We start from the raw sequence: 16,481 nt of genomic DNA on the forward strand, positions 1-16,481 counted from the left end.
TCATAGAAGTGTTGTTTTCTTTTTTGTATCCCTGTTTAATACAACGTCAAGGACATGAAAAGTGTTTATACACAATACAAAAACATAATGCCTTGCTGAAAAATAACCTGAATGTTCGTGTTGAGATACATCTATGTCCTTTTTTGAAAAGAATAAGTAACAGATGTGATATTGACTTTGTAACGGACGTGATGTAACCATCGTGATGGTTGACAAGATATATTCTAACCGAAATTTATATTTATTGAATTATATTATTATTATTAAAGTTATAAGAACTTACTTATCACTGGTATTAATGACAAGTATTTTATGAAAAAAATCAACATTATCTTATCCAATCCAATTACACATTAACTCAATCATCAGTCACATTTAAACAGAAGAAAAAAATCTTTGATAATCAACTAATAGAAATAGATACTGTAAACCTACATATTTAAGTGGTAATAATATTTCAACTCATTTCAAACTAGAAACTATATATATGTGCTAATGAATTATTGTGCTCATTGTATTTTCTGTACGTCTGTATAGAGCAATTATAGAGAATGTGCAAATTCATCCTTGCACCGAACTTGTTCAAAATCAATTTTCCGCTAAATTTTAAAGTTAAAAAATAGGATTTTTGTTTGTGATTTTCTATTCAATTAGGACTTTTTGATTAATAACAAGATGACAATTGGACAATACATTCATAATCAGGACGTCTGTTAAGAGCAATAAAAACAGAAAATGCATTTAAACAGGCATTGCATTTGCTCTTGCTACCCCGGAAAAAAATTAAAATTGTGAATTTATCTGAATCATCACCAAAATAAGTTCAGTACCAATTAAGAGTTTGAGAAATATACACTCATTTTTCGAAAAATAAGATTTCTCTTCCTCTTTTATTTGTTTTTATGGAAGGAGATGGTAATGATCTTTGAATAGATGTCATTAACTCCCAGCTAGTATCTTCCTTCCCTGGCCAAGTATAGGTATCGTCCTTTGGATGATGCTTCAAGTAATTTAAGAAGACCTCACCATCATCAAGCTCCAAGATCTAAAAGACAAATGTTCTCAGATTATATAACTATGAACTTGTGCTTTTAACAAAATACAAAATAATTAGATGAAGTGCATAACATATTCAATAAATTCCTTTCTCTCCATATTTACTTTTTATGCATTTCCATATTTCACACTTATGGCAATGATCCTCAGAAAAATTCACTTACTGACAGTTTGTAATCATATATTAGTAGATTTGCATGAAAAATAACAGAAATTGCAAAAGCTGAAAGAAAATAAACTCTGAATAGTAAAACAAAAAAAAAAAAAAAAAACATAAACATTTCTTCTAAACTCTGAACACCAACCATTACCTGAGCCACAAATGGTTTGTAAGATTTCCCGACAGGGAGTAGGGCAACTACAAAATCAGACACCCTAAAAAATGCATCAGAGTATATTCAATATATATGCAGCGTTAACTTTAAGGGTGTTTTATTTTCATGCCATTACATGATAATAAATAATCTTGACATGAACTTATATTTACCTATATTCTATCATGGAATCATTGTCAGCATCTGTCCCATTATGACCAGTGTCCCCATTGCTGTAAAAAAGGGTTTTCATTGAAAACATATACATCTGATCAGCAAAGTAAATATCAAATATTATACCAATTAAGGCTTCAATTAAGACAAAACATTTATTTGAAAAAGTAATACAATTTTATGATTTTTCAAGATTGTATAATTACAAACTGCAGAAAATGTTTCTATTCCAATCTCAAAAAAACTATACCTTTTGATGAGGTCTCTGGTACGGTCCTGATGTAGCCCTGTGGTGTGCTCATCCTGTACCCCAGTGGTGTCCTCTACCTGTAGACCTGTGGTGTCCTCATTCTGTACCCCAGTGGTGTCCTCACCCTGTAGCCCTGTGGTGTCCTCTACCTGTAGCCTTGTGGTGACCTCATCCTGTACCCCAGTGGTGTCCTCATCCTGTACCCCAGTGGTGTCCTCACCCTGTACCCCAGTGGTGTCCTCATCCTGTACCCCAGTGGTGTCCTCTACCTGTAGCCTTGTGGTGACCTCACCCTGTACCCCAGTGGTGTCCTCATCCTGTACCCCAGTGGTGTCCTCATCCTGTACCCCAGTGGTGTCCTCACCCTGTAGCCCTGTGGTGTCCTCACCCTGTACCCCTGTGGTGTCCTCTACCTGTAGCCTTGTGGTGACCTCATCCTGTACCCCAGTGGTGTCCTCATCCTGTACCCCAGTGGTGTCCTCTTCCTGTAGACCTATGGTGTCCTCATCCTCCTGTACCCCAGTGGTGTCCTCATCCTCCTGTACCCCAGTGGTGTCCACATCCTGTACCCCAGTGGTGTCCTCACCCTGTAGCCCTGTGGTGTCCTCATCCTGTAGCCTTGTGGTGTCCTCATCCTGTACCCCAGTGGTGTCCTCATCCTGTACCCCAGTGGTGTCCTCTTCCTGTAGACCTATGGTGTCCTCATCCTCCTGTACCCCAGTGGTGTCCACATCCTGTACCCCAGTGGTGTCCTCATACTGTACCCCAGTGGTGTCCTCACCCTGTAGCCCTGTGGTGTCCTCACCCTGTAGCCCTGTCGTGTGCTCATCCTGTAGCCTTGAGGTGACCTCATCCTGTACCCCAGTGGTGTCCTCATCCTGTACCCCAGTGGTGTCCTCATCCTGTACCCCAGTGTTGTCCTCATCCTGTACCCCAGTGGTGTCCTCATCCTGTACCCCAGTGGTGTCCTCATCCTGTACCCCAGTGGTGTCCTCATCCTGTACCCTTGTGGTGTCCTCATCCTGTACCCCAGTGGTGTCCTCATCCTGTACCCCAGTGGTGTCCTCATCCTGTACCCCAGTGGTGTCCTCATCCTGTACCCCAGTGGTGTCCTCATCCTGTACCCCAGTGGTGTCCTCATCCTGTACCCAAGTGGTGTCCTCATACTGTAACCCAGTGGTGTCCTCATCCTGTAGCCCTGTGGTGTCCTCACCCTGTAGCCCTGTCGTGTGCTCATCCTGTAGCCCTGTGGTGTCCTCACCCTGCGGCCCTGTGGTGTCCCCACCCTGTAGATCTGTGGTGTCCCCACCCTGTAGATCTGTGGTGTCCTCACCCTGCGGCCTTGTGGTGTCCCCACCCTGTAGATCTGTGGTGTCCTCGCCCTGTAGCCCTGTGGTGTCCTCACCCTGTAGATCTGTGGCATCCTCACCCTGTAGCCCTGTGGTGACCTCATTCTGAAGCCCTCTGGTATCCTCATCTTTTAGTTCTGGATTGTTCTCCTGAGACAAGCTGTTCTTGTAAAGATGTGACCCAGTGCCATCTTGCTGACAATTTATATTGTCTTGAGGACTTGCGACATCATCTTGTGGGCTAATGTCAAATAATGACTGAAACAATGCATTTATAAAACCTATTAATATGTAAAAGAAATTGTATATATATGCATGTAAGAGATGATTAAGTTTCCAAAGACATTAGTATTTAAGACTGAAAATATCTGATAAAAATGGTAAAAGAGATATGTATACCAACTAGAAAGGCCAACACTTTTCAATATTGAAGATGTAAAAGATATGTAAATTTGTTATGTATTTTATTTTTGTTAATAATTCAAATATTGCGGCTTTACTAAGTACACCTTATTTAGACTTACTGCATCAAATGACAGAGACGATATGGAGTGAAAGCTCCCCTCTATGTCTGGTTGAATATCTTCTACAACCTGGAAAAGTAATATTATCAAATAATAGATCAAAATGCATGGTGTTATCTGTAAATGAAACAAGTACATTCCTGGTTTGAATCACTTTGCTTATGAAGATTTATCTACGGGTTGTAATTTACAATTTTACCGATATTTTCACATAGATTCATATTTCTTAAATATTACAGATTTAAAATCTCTGAAGACTTACCTCAACATTTCTTTGGCTTGAAATTGATACAGTATCAACAGGAAAAAGTGCAACAAAGTGATTGGGACGCCAGTGTGCTTCTGGGATACTCTTTCCCTGTAAATTAGTCCACATAACCATTGGAGGGAGGGAGTTGTCTGGTAGTTGACATTTACCCAATGGGTATATTTTTCTGTGAAGGTGTCTTCTGGTGTTAAATCCACCATATTTCGGACAAATTGAGTGAACGCAGCATCCAAGCAGTGAAGCTAGGGCATGAATTTGCCATATACCCATGTACGTCCCATTTCTTCTAATGCTCAATACTTCATGTTCGTATACGAGTTGCAAGGTTTCGTCAGTGATGTGTGTTCCTGGCAGGTAAAAGTCTGAGTACTGTGCATAGATTACGGGTAAAGACTCCTTCCTACCTAGTGATTCAAGTCCATTGGACAAGATGATGTTGTCCAGATATTCATCTGCATGGTTGACCAACTCCACAATGATGCGAGCCCTCATCTCCTCATAGCAGTCTTCTGTACCATATGCTAGTAGACTTGCTGTCCGAGGTAGGCAATTACCATCACCATAAACTTTTATAGGGAAAACTGCATGTTCATAGTTTTCCATGTCTTCAGGCATTAAATCTAAAGCCATCTGGTCAACTTCTTTCTTTAGTTCCAAAATTGAAGAAGGTTTGTACCCAATGGGAAAGAACTGTTTCAGAATATGATCTTCATCTTTGCAAATAAGTTGTAATTGGTTGAAGGTGGTGCATTCCTGAAAATCTTTCAAAAGTTTGCCAAAGTATTCTCTTTTGTCTTCAACCCGTTTTGGTTTTTGCTGCAGGCATTCACCCACAACCTGGTTTCTTTTTCCATTTCTTTTTCTTGGAAACCTATCCCTCTCAACCCATTCATCAACGTAATGTGAGTTGATGCATTGTTCATAATTCTCTATCTTGCAATATTCACAGAAGCAAGATAGATTTCTAGTTAAAATAACTGATGGATCATCAGCCTTCTTTTTCACACTGTGTATTTTCTGAGTGCCTTGGATAGTTTTTGCTTCTGTTGTCTTCTTGTGGTCAATCTGAGATGGTTGGATGAGGAACACTTTTGTACATTTGTGCTGGCATTTTTCATTCTCCTCCTTCGCATCAACTTTTCCTTCATTCCTAGCATTCAAATAATGGAATGCTTCCTCAGCATTACTGATTACAACCCTGCGCATCTTTACTGCTCTTGCCAGGTTGTTCTTGACTACAGCAATAACTTGGTCACAGGGCCCCTTGCCATGTCTGCTACCAAAGTAACATCTTTGTACCTCAGTGCCTTGTGTAGTGCAGATGTATTCAAATGGCATCTTGCTCTTGTATTGAGAGGAACATCCGTCAGTAAACTCAACTAACTTTTTACAGGAAACTCCCTTCTTTGTCAAGTACTCAATAGCTTCTTCCTCAAACCTGGAAACAGCATGCGCATCATGAGTTATATCATCAGATAAGAACACAAGATCCTCTTTCACAATTTCTTTGCACGTACCCTGACTACACTTGTAGTAGCACACTATCGGGTGGACAGTAATTTGATGGTGGCTCCAAAAAAGAAACTGTGGCTCATCCTGGTGCTCACAAATGTAGTTCCTTCCAAAATCTAAGACTGCAATGATCGTGTCATCTGGAGGGTTAGCTGCAATCTGTTGAAACTGTTCGTACTCCCAGTGTGCAACGAAGAGATGCTTTGCAAGAAATTCAAGTTCTTCACACAATTCATCTAGCAACATGGAAAATTTCCCTCTACTTCTGATAAGTCCTTTCTTTTTCCTTTCATTTCTGAGATTCCCCCACACATACCACTCAACGATCTTATCTCTGTCCTGCTGTAAAGTTGAAAGGATCCTCTCCTTAAACTCTCTAACTCCACAACAACTGCATCTTCTTTCTATGCATTCTCTTTTATGATACTTCCCCTTTTTGTCACACATTGTACCGTTGACAATGCTATACTTAGTGGCATCCTTTAAAGTATTAAATTGTTTAAGAGTTTTAATCTTGAGTTCAACATTTAAGCAGTATTCACAAAGACACTGGTTCAGTCTTTCATTTTTGTGAGTTTTGACATATGTTGGTCTTAGACTTGCGAATTTTGAAAACCCAACTTTGGTTGACTTGTTGTTGTTCATAAAGTCACTGTATGTTTCCTTCAAGGTTTTGCTCATTATATGTCTTGGGTTTCCTTCCTTATCTACACTATTTTTATGGGGCAATGGAGTGGATACCTCTGGATGTAAGAAATAATTTTTCACCTCTGTAGTAATTTCTACTGGAATAGCATCTTTGCGTTTTGTTTCATCTGACAATTTTAGATTGCTACATTTTACAAGATAGGACCATCTAAGACCCAGGTGTTTGCCTATCCTTGATGCACTTGTTGACTTTGTTTTCAGACATGCATTCACCAACTGCCGTCTTAATCTTTTATCACTCTTCTTGTTGCTTGTACTCAATGTCTTAATAGAGCTCTTTATTCCATTAAAACTTGCACTTATCACTTTACTTTTTCTTGGTGAAACGACTCCTTCTTCCGCTAGCGCAACTTTTTTCAGTGGTGTCGATGATGAAATGACATTGGCAAACACTTTAGCCATTTTTGTTGGAGATTTCGGGCAGGATTTCTTTAACCGCTGAATTGCTTTTTTCTCTGCAGTCTTGCTGGGAAAACCTTTAACATCGATCCTTCGTTTCTTTCTCTCAGGCTCAACATCGGAATTATCAACAGTTTTCCTTTTTCTGTCACATTCTTTGACCCTCCTCTTTTTTTGTGCTGTTTGCCTTGCTCTTGATTCCCTCTTTTTAAGTTTCCAGTACTCCCTCTTTTTTTCTTTTTCCTTTCTAGTTTTTGGTCTACTTTGAGGTGGTATTAACCCAAGGGCTTTCTGTCTCTCCCTGTATAATGTGGACCTTCTTCTGCTATTCTCTCTTTCTTTCTCTTTCTGTTCTTCAGTCTTAGGTCTTTTTCTGTTCAACCTTTGCCTCTCCCTTTCTGCTTCTTTTCTCTTTTCATAATCTGAAATGGTCAACCCAAATTGAAAAAGTTACAATACCTCTGTTATGCAGTTTGACTTGAAGGAACATCATGTAGTGTATATCAGTCCGGGTCTGAGATCTTCAGATGTAACCCACTACAAGCAAAACATAACATACAAAGGAGGACATCATTTAATTACCTTAGCTGTTAATAGGATTAAGCAACCCTAATCAACGAAAATCTTCAGTATTGCATACTAAATACCAATATCCCGTTCTACCAAAAAGGTTTAATGTCTAGACAAATTAGGGCTACAACAATACCGTACGTTCTGAATCACGATATATGTCTCATGATATAATTCGTTTTGATACGATACATTCCATTTTGAAAATGTTCTGTTTCAAATATTTTTTCATAGATTTAGTGAGTGGATAAGTAAGTTTTTTTTTGGTTCATGCACAACAGCCAATTTGTGATAAGATTTTGTGACATTCCATTCAAGAGCAAATTTACTTACCATATATTTTAAGCTACTTACAAAATACAGTAGTGTATTGTATCGCATCAAAACAACATTGATGTATCAAATATTGTATCGTGAGGAAAGTATCACGATAAATTGTTGCACCTCTAAAACAAATATGAAAAGATCAAATACTAGTTCACATAATCTAAAATGATGGACAGTCCGACACAAAAAGTCAACCTATAATCTCCTCCACTCCCCACCCTCTGTTTCCAGTGGTATAAAAGTTACAAAAATTTTATTCAAGAAACATATGACATTCTGAACAAAAATCAGTACCTGGACGTAATTTTAATCTCTCCCTGTAATGCTTTTGCTTCTCAGCATTACTAATCTTTTTTTTCTCCGGTTTTTCTTTTCTTGGTCTGAGGCGCAAGAATGATCTGCAATACAGAAAGTATAAAGTTTGAAGATCAAATATAAAAGTATAACAGCTTTGGAGCTTTTCTGGACTTCTTGATGAATAAAAAACAATCTTAAATTTAATGTAAATGATGTCTTTTTAATCGCACCTTTATCATGTTTATGAGTTTGAAATACATATCTAAAAATGTATTATGTAAATTTGTAATTACAAAAATGTTGAAAGTTTGATTCTGATAATGCAGAAAATCGCTTACGTTATGTCAAACTTCCCTTTTATGTTATTTTATTTCAAACAACCTTCTTTGCAAGGTTAGGATGACTCTTAATTTGGAGCATTACTTCAAAATTAAAAAAAAAGAATTCATAAAATAATGCTGCCAGAGATAAAAACATGTCAGATTTGTCATACATACAAAAGTTCAAAACAGCTGTGATGCTTGACAGTCAATATCACACTTTTTGCATTTTTCATTCAAATACAATGGTGTATAGTTACAAGTTAAAATGTTTACTAAAGACAGTTCAGTTCAACATACATGTTGACATTTTAAAGGAAATAACAAAAAATAAAATAAAATAAAAAACAGAAATGGTGAATTTAAGCAACAGCGTGACATTTGACATTTTCTATGATTGACTGGGACTTTATGAAATGTCAAACATCACATGCGATGCCAAATAATTCATTGAAAAATTAGTAAGTTCCAAAGTGATTTGTTATGTTAATCAATTATATATTATTTTATCTTCTTGTCAGTAGATATAGTTGTTATTCCGCTTTAATAAACAATGTGTGGTAATAACTATAATATTTCATTTGAGGTAATTATAACAAGCGTGATTTTGACATGTCAATAATCACAGAAGTTATTTGACATTGCATTTACTATTTAAATTCTCTTTATGATTCTGATAAAATAATAGCAATGCAAACTAGTAATGTCAAAACAGTTTTTAAAGACTTGGGAAAATGGGTGACAGTATTCACTTCACTGTTATATAAATTTGTGTAACGTTTGTTGCTTGACAAATGTTTTTCCAACTAACAGTTGTGATGCTGGACTGTCAACATCACATCCAGTGCATCTTATTTCATCCCATTACAAAACAGAATCATGCAAAGAGGTTAAGGTTAACTTGTTTCCTTGGAAGGTTTAACTTGACATTGGCATAGATATTTCAAAGGATAAAATGAATAAAATTAAGTTATAATGAATTTAAGTAACAAGTGTGACAATTGACATTTTGCAATGACTTGAGCAACACTCATTAACAGTCAAACATCACATGTGATACAGAATTACATATCAAAATAATATTCAATATCCCAAATAATTATTTATATTGATTAAATATATTTATTTGCTTGTTCTGTTTATTGTTATTCCTTATAAAGTAACAGTTTGTGCCAATATAAGCATGATTTTGAATTCGAGGTAACAAGCATAATTTTGACTTGTCCATAATCACATAAGTTACTTTGAAATAACATTACTCACTTCATTTTGATATTGTGTTTTATTTATGTTTATATAGTTTCTTATCTTATAATGTCAAAACAATTCTAAACATTTAAAAGTAGTGAACAGTAAATATTTAACTGTTATAATATAGTTTTGTAACGCTTGTTGCTTGACAAATATTTAAAAAAAACGGATGTGATAATTGACTGTCAACGACACATCCGTTGTATTCTTTTTTTTGATTCTTTATAACTCGGCAAAATTACAACGAACATGCATTTCAAGATACTAATAATTATTATTTTACCATTCTCCATTCCTTTAACATTTCATGTAAATACCAACTAGTGAATTTAAATTCAATTTCGTTTACATGGTAACGACTGAAGCGTTTGACATCATGTAATCAGTACGAACTTAGTCAAAATCACAAACGTTATAACAATAGGCAAATGAACTTTGTTCGGCTGTATTGTATAGCAAAAGTAACCACCAAAGTTTTGGAACAATGCAAACGAAAGCTACACAAACTAATAAGAAAATGTGGCATTGTAATGTCACATTGAGGTCAAAATTAAAAACACTTGTGACTATGGACAGGTTTGTTTCGATGTCAACAATCACAATCGTTACCGATGTCCAAATCAAGTTACCTCTCTTTCTTTTCATCACCGCATGTTGTAATCAATAAATTGTATCGTAAAGGTTGTTGTCTATCTGACAACTTCATGAGAGATATATCAATGCAGAACGTGTTTGGGAAAACTTCAAAACCAATCATTGTAGTAACATAGCGTGACGATCAAAAACGGATGTGATTACCCCCATACGGTTGACGGAAATATTTACCTTGCCTCAGACGGCTCCATCTTCTCCGAAAAACGCGCCGCTGTTCCACAAAAATGATGTTTCCAATACAGAAGAGTTCTCCACGGCGCGATAACTCCTCTTCCCGTAACATATCATGACGAAATACGACCTTTGTGCCGATGGTAACGATCGTGATGTTTTGACGGAATTCTGGAAACATGTCTTGAGTTTAAAATTTCTCTAAAAGAACAGTTCTTTCCGACATAAAAATGAATTTACCTGTTGTTCGGCATTAATTTAAACCCCTATAGACCAATTTTCATTGAGATTGGAGACCAAAATCTGAAAACAGGAAGTGGGCCAGCTAACATTAAGAAAATTTGCCCTTTTGGGGCCCCACACCTCAGCCCCTAGGGGTCGGACCAGACTCATATATAAAATGCGATTGTCCTTCCCCAATGATGTTTCACACCAAATATGGATGAAATCCATCCAAGGATGAAGGACTAGTAGGATTTTTAAGCTTCAATTAAGAAAATTTCCCCTTTTTAGGCCCCGTCCCTCTGTCCCTAGGGGTCGGACCAGGCTCATTTATATAAAATATGATTGTCCTTCCCCAATGATGTTTTACACTAAATATGGATGAAATCCATCCAAGGATGAAGGAGGAGTAGGATCTAGCTTAAATTAAGAAAATTTGACCTTTTGGAGCCCCGCCCCTCTGCCCATAGTGATCGGATCTATTTCATTTATATAAAATATGATTGTCCTTCCCCAATGATGTTTCACACCAAATATGGATGAAATCCATTCAAGGATGAAGGAGGAGTAGGATTTTAAAGCTTAAATTAAGAAAATTTCCCCTTTTGGAGCCCCACCCCTCTGCCCCTAGGGGTCGGACCAGGCTCATTTATATAAAATATGATTGTCCTTCTTCCCCAACGATGTTTCACACCAAATATGGATGAAATCCATCCAAGGATGAAGGAGAAGTAGGATTTTAAAGCTAAAATTAAGAAAATTTGCCCTTTCGGGGCCCCACCCCTCAGCCCCTAGGGTTCGGACCAGGCTCATTTATATAAAATATGATTGTCCTTCCCCAATGATATTTTTACACCAAATATAGATGGAATCCATTCAAGGATGAAGGAGGAGTAGGATTTTAAAACTAAAATTAAGAAAATTAGCCCTTTTTTGGGCCCAATCCCTCAGCCCCTAGGGGTCGGACCAGGCTCATTTATATAAAATATGAATGTCCTTCCCCAATGATGTTTCACACCAAATATGGATGAAATCCATCCAAGGATGAAAGAGGAGTAGGATTTTTAAAGCTTAAATTAAGAAAATTTGCCCTTTTGGGGCCCCGCCCCTCTGCCCATAGTGGTCGGATCTATTTCATTTATATAAAATATGATTGTCCTTCCCAAATGATGTTTCACACCAAATATGGATGAAATCCATCCAAGGATGAAGGAGGAGTAGGATTTTAAAGCTTAAATTAAGAAAATTTCCCCTTTTGGAGCCCCGCCCCCTCTGCCCCTAGGGGTCGGACCAGGCTCATTTATATAATGTATGATTGTCCTTCCCCAATGATGTTTCATACCAAATATGGATGAAATCCATTCAAGGATGAATGAGGAGTAGGATTTTAAAGCTTAAATTAAGAAAATTTGCCCTTTTGGGGCCCAATCCCTCAGCCCCTAGGGGTCGGACCAGGCTCATTTATATAAAAATATGAATGTCCTTCCCCAATGATGTTTCACACCAAATATGGATGAAATCCATCCAAGGATGAAAGAGGAGTAGGATTTTAAAGCTTAAATTAAGAAAATTTGCCCTTTTGGGGCCCCGCCCCTCTGCCCATAGTGGTCGGATCTATTTCATTTATATAAAATATGATTGTCCTTCCCAAATGATGTTTCACACCAAATATGGATGAAATCCATCCAAGGATGAAGGAGGAGTAGGATTTTAAAAGCTTAAATTAAGAAAATTTCCCCTATTGGAGCCCCGCCCCTCTGCCCCTAGGGGTCGGACCAGGCTCATTTATATAATATATGATTGTCCTTCCCCAATGATGTTTCACATCAAATATGGATGAAATCCATTCAAGGATGAATGAGGAGTAGGATTTTAAAGCTTAAATTAAGAAAATTTCCTCTTTTGGAGCCCCGCCCCTCTGCCCCTAGGGGTCGGACCAGGCTCATTTATATATAAAATATGATTGTCCTTCTTCCCCAACGATGTTTCACACCAAATATGGATGAAATCCATCCAAGGATGAAGGAGAAGTAGGATTTTAAAGCTAAAGTTAAGAAAATTTGTCCTTTCGGGGCCCCACCCCTCAGCCCCTAGGGATCGGACCAGGCTCATTTATAGAAAATATGATTGTCCTTCCCCAATGATATTTTACACCAAATATAGATGAAATCCATTCAAGGATGAAAGAGGAGTAGGATTTTAAAGCTAAAATTAAGAAAAATTTGCCCTTTTGGGGCCCCATCCCTCAGCCCCTAGGGGTCGGACAAGGCTCATTTATATAAAATATGATTGTCCATCCCCAATGATGTTTCACACCAAAATGATTGTTTAATGTCAATTAATTGTTTCTCAAATTCAAATATTTCCTTGGCATTAAAAAACTATGAAAATGAAATAAGATAATGTAATTTAATTTCCTTCTGAACATTTTTACGGGACTAAAAAGTGTTGGAAAAGACCTGTAATTAATATTCACAAACATTTCCTGTAACATTTCTAGAGATATGAACTTGAATGAATGAAGTTGATGCCATCATTTGTTTATAGGCTGGTCAGGATAAGGAATGTCAGTTGCTGCAAAAGTGGAGTCAGGACATTTCCAACCATTTCTGGCATGTTGCTCAAACAGCAAATACTTATGAAGATTTCATTGTATGTATACAAATCAAAAACTACATGTATAAACTGTACTTGAAAATCACAAATTTATACAAAATCAACACTTGATTAAAGGGACAATTCAGTATAGGAAACAAACCAGTTCTAATGGACTTTAAATTTAATAGTTTGTTTTACTGTTATAAGCCCACTAGTGAAATGTATGTGGAATGTTCAAACTCCCTTGCTGTCCGCCATTACACAATGTGGTCGGACGTCTTGTATGCCGAACCCTGGTCCTAGCCAGTGTAAGTTAAGACTTTATAGTCTAACATGATACTCAAAACGCTCTTACAGTAGTGTGTTTACGTTATTCAGGTTGAATGAGCATTGTCTAAAACATAATTTCACCAACTCCTCAGTGGTTAAGTATTGCCTTTTGTTTAACGAAACGCTGACTTTGTGCTCAGGTAGGGTACAGCATACATAATTGATGTACATGTTTATGACCTGCTTTAAAATCAGTAATTTAATTACAACGATCTCGGAATTTCAACATTTATCAATCAATATTACATATCTATGACGTGGACTTTTGTACAAATATTACTAGTTATATACATTCATAAGGAATGTAGAACCTAATAATTTAAAATGTGTCATATAAAGTGCCACATTGGATTATGAGGTAACAGGAATATAGGCCTCATGTATACAATGGCCCTGTTAAATTAGTGCTCGGATTATAGATGATACCGCCATGATCATAATACAAATGCATGAGTACTCTGATAAATGTCTGTAAACAGGACCTTTTTCTTATATTTTTACATATACTAAATAGAAAGGTACCTGTTATCTTGTTTGTTGAGCCTGTAATTAATAATATCATAACAGTTTGGCAATAGATATATTGTAGTCGATAAATTGTAAGTATTTGTTAGAGGAGTATGTGTCAGGTGTTACTACACCATGTTGGTGGATGGAACAATTCGAGGCTCATGCAGTAATTACGGGGAAACAACTGTCCCTGCTGAATGTTTAGCCCAGTGGGGCCTCTGACAAACAGAGGCTACCCCGATGAGAAATGGCTCGAAAATAGGCCGCAGCAAGAGCACACTCCATGTCTTACGGAAAAATTGTTCTGGGACAAACGGTTTTCCTGAATAAAGTGCCTTACTATCTGGCAAAATGGCCGAAAGGTCAGTGTGCTGTACGCAATATTTATTTAATTAGACAATTATGGAAAATGTTGTTAAGCTCTCGCTACAAAGAGAAATACAAAACAAAAAAAAAAAAATGACATGTCATCCAAGGCAGCGAATCCAAATTATCAAAATACACATGGAAATATGCAGAGTAAAAAGCCAAGGTTGGTGCATTACAATAGACAATTATGGAAAGGAGCTAAAGTAAATAAAATGAAGAATCTCTGTAGCGGAAAGGATGGAATAAAGTCTTTATGTGAGACCCAAATTGGTGTGGTAGTTAGCTAAGGTTATGCCGCGCGCGAGACATGATCTGTATACTAAAGTTCAACCCAGTCTAATATGAAGTATTATATAATCAAGAACCTTGTGAACAATAATCTTTAAAGCATATGTCAGGGGGGGGGGGGGGGGGGGGGGGGTTGGTTATATAAAACACAAAACAATAACAAAAATAAGACTGCTAGCAAACAAAAAGTAGACAAAGTATATGATAATTTTTACATTATCTGCATAATTGGCCCGAGTTGTAACGTTTTGATAAAGGACCCCCGTTTTGAAAACTGGACGCTCGAGGGACATTATTGTACAACGTTGAAACATGAACCCCGAAAACCGGGTTGAAAACTGAACTTTAAGCGGGCATTCTTTATACACCGACCCGTTAAACAATAGACTCGCGGAATGTAAATGTGACCCCATAAGAAACTAACTCGTAATATATCACAACAACATGCGGGTGATGGGAAAAAAAGAAAACCAACGAAAAAAAAATAAAAGAAAACATAAAAAATGAAGAAAGAAGTACCAGCCACACACCAACACCACACATCACACCAACACTACAAAACATAAAATGGAAAAAGTAAAAAAAAAAATCAAAATAACACAACATCAACACAAACACAAACAGACGCTTCACCCTAAACCACAACAACAAACAACACACAACACAAGAACAACACAACAACACACACACACAACCACACACCACAACACACAACACAAACACAATACAGACCAACATCCAAACTACAACACAGACAACATCACACAGACACAACATAACACAACATCACATCACACAACATAACAACAGAACCACAACACACAACCACGGCAACAACGACAAAACCACCTAACGAACAACACAGCAACATACACGAACAACATAACACAGTCTTACCTCAACAACCACAACATACACAACAAGAACATCACACAAACAACACATAATACAACAACACACCAATAACACACAACACAAAAGGCATTACACAGACCCCACATCTATCCAGCACAACACACATACAACAAAAACACACAGCATACACAACACAACAACACACACCAACCAACAACACACAAACGCAACAACCACAAAACAAAGAAGATCACACAAGCCATTACGCAGAACACAACATAACTGAGATACTTGTTTCTTTTCAATAAGACCATCCTTGTGATATTTTGGGTGCCAAGGTCCATATTTACCACGTTTCATATTTCAACAGGCCCTTCCGGTAGTAATGGTAGATTGAACCCTAGACACTAGTCAGTTTATTATCAACCTGGCATGTTCAATGTTTCCAACGGCATATCGGGGCCATGTTTTTCCAACGTATTAACAACTGTACCTCCCAGGTCAACTTTATTGCACCGGAGGTCCATTTTCACACAACCGATACAACACGCGAATATACATATAAAACAATATAATATTATTTATTTGTTTATTTAATTTACCTCCACCACTTTTTAAATACAGAAACTGACATGCATAACTGGAGGAACATTTCATCAGCCTTATAAAGGATGTGTATGCCTCCACACCCTTTTCATACAGTCCCCCACCAGATGTAAGCAGGGCAAAGGAACATCCAGGCAGCCCTAGATTTACAACAGTAATCGAAAGCAGATATGTGATGAAGAGGCCGGATGTGGTTACAGTCAGTTAAGTTCAATACTATGAGTGATTTATAATGAAGATTGTTAATGAACAAAGATAATGGATATCTAAATGATATGGTCATTACGTGGTACCACGACGAAGTATATATCAACACATAATTTAGAAGCTGAAAAAATATTTCCAATTAGTCGGCCACGGCAAAAAGACTATATTACATCTTCTATGATCTATTGCATAAAATCATATATTTTCTTTAATCAAACATGTAATTAACAATATATGTCTTGGCCTCTCCCTAATTTTGTGTCTCTGAGATACCAGTATAACTTATAATGCGTTTATAATATAAACGATTTAAAATGGCATATGACGATCAAGCAAAAAATTAAAACGGTAG

General features: G+C 37.2%; 1 protein-coding gene across 1 annotated transcript; it reads right to left on the reverse strand.

Moving 5' to 3' along the window:
- Positions 1–306: 306 nt before the first annotated feature.
- Positions 307–10,296, reverse strand: LOC138318593 (uncharacterized). The gene is made up of 7 exons (XM_069261100.1): positions 10,145–10,296; positions 7,746–7,849; positions 3,930–6,976; positions 3,668–3,736; positions 1,795–3,401; positions 1,544–1,603; positions 307–1,045 (listed from the first exon to the last, which is right to left on the reverse strand). Exons 1-7 carry the CDS (start codon positions 10,162–10,164, stop codon positions 1,012–1,014), a joined length of 4,941 nt encoding a protein of 1,646 aa, XP_069117201.1. The 5' UTR covers positions 10,165–10,296; the 3' UTR covers positions 307–1,011.
- Between the last annotated feature and the right edge of the window lie 6,185 nt (positions 10,297–16,481).

This window comes from Argopecten irradians, chromosome 1 (genome assembly GCF_041381155.1).
Source record: "Argopecten irradians isolate NY chromosome 1, Ai_NY, whole genome shotgun sequence".
In the NCBI taxonomy this organism is placed as follows: Eukaryota; Metazoa; Mollusca; class Bivalvia; order Pectinida; family Pectinidae; genus Argopecten; species Argopecten irradians.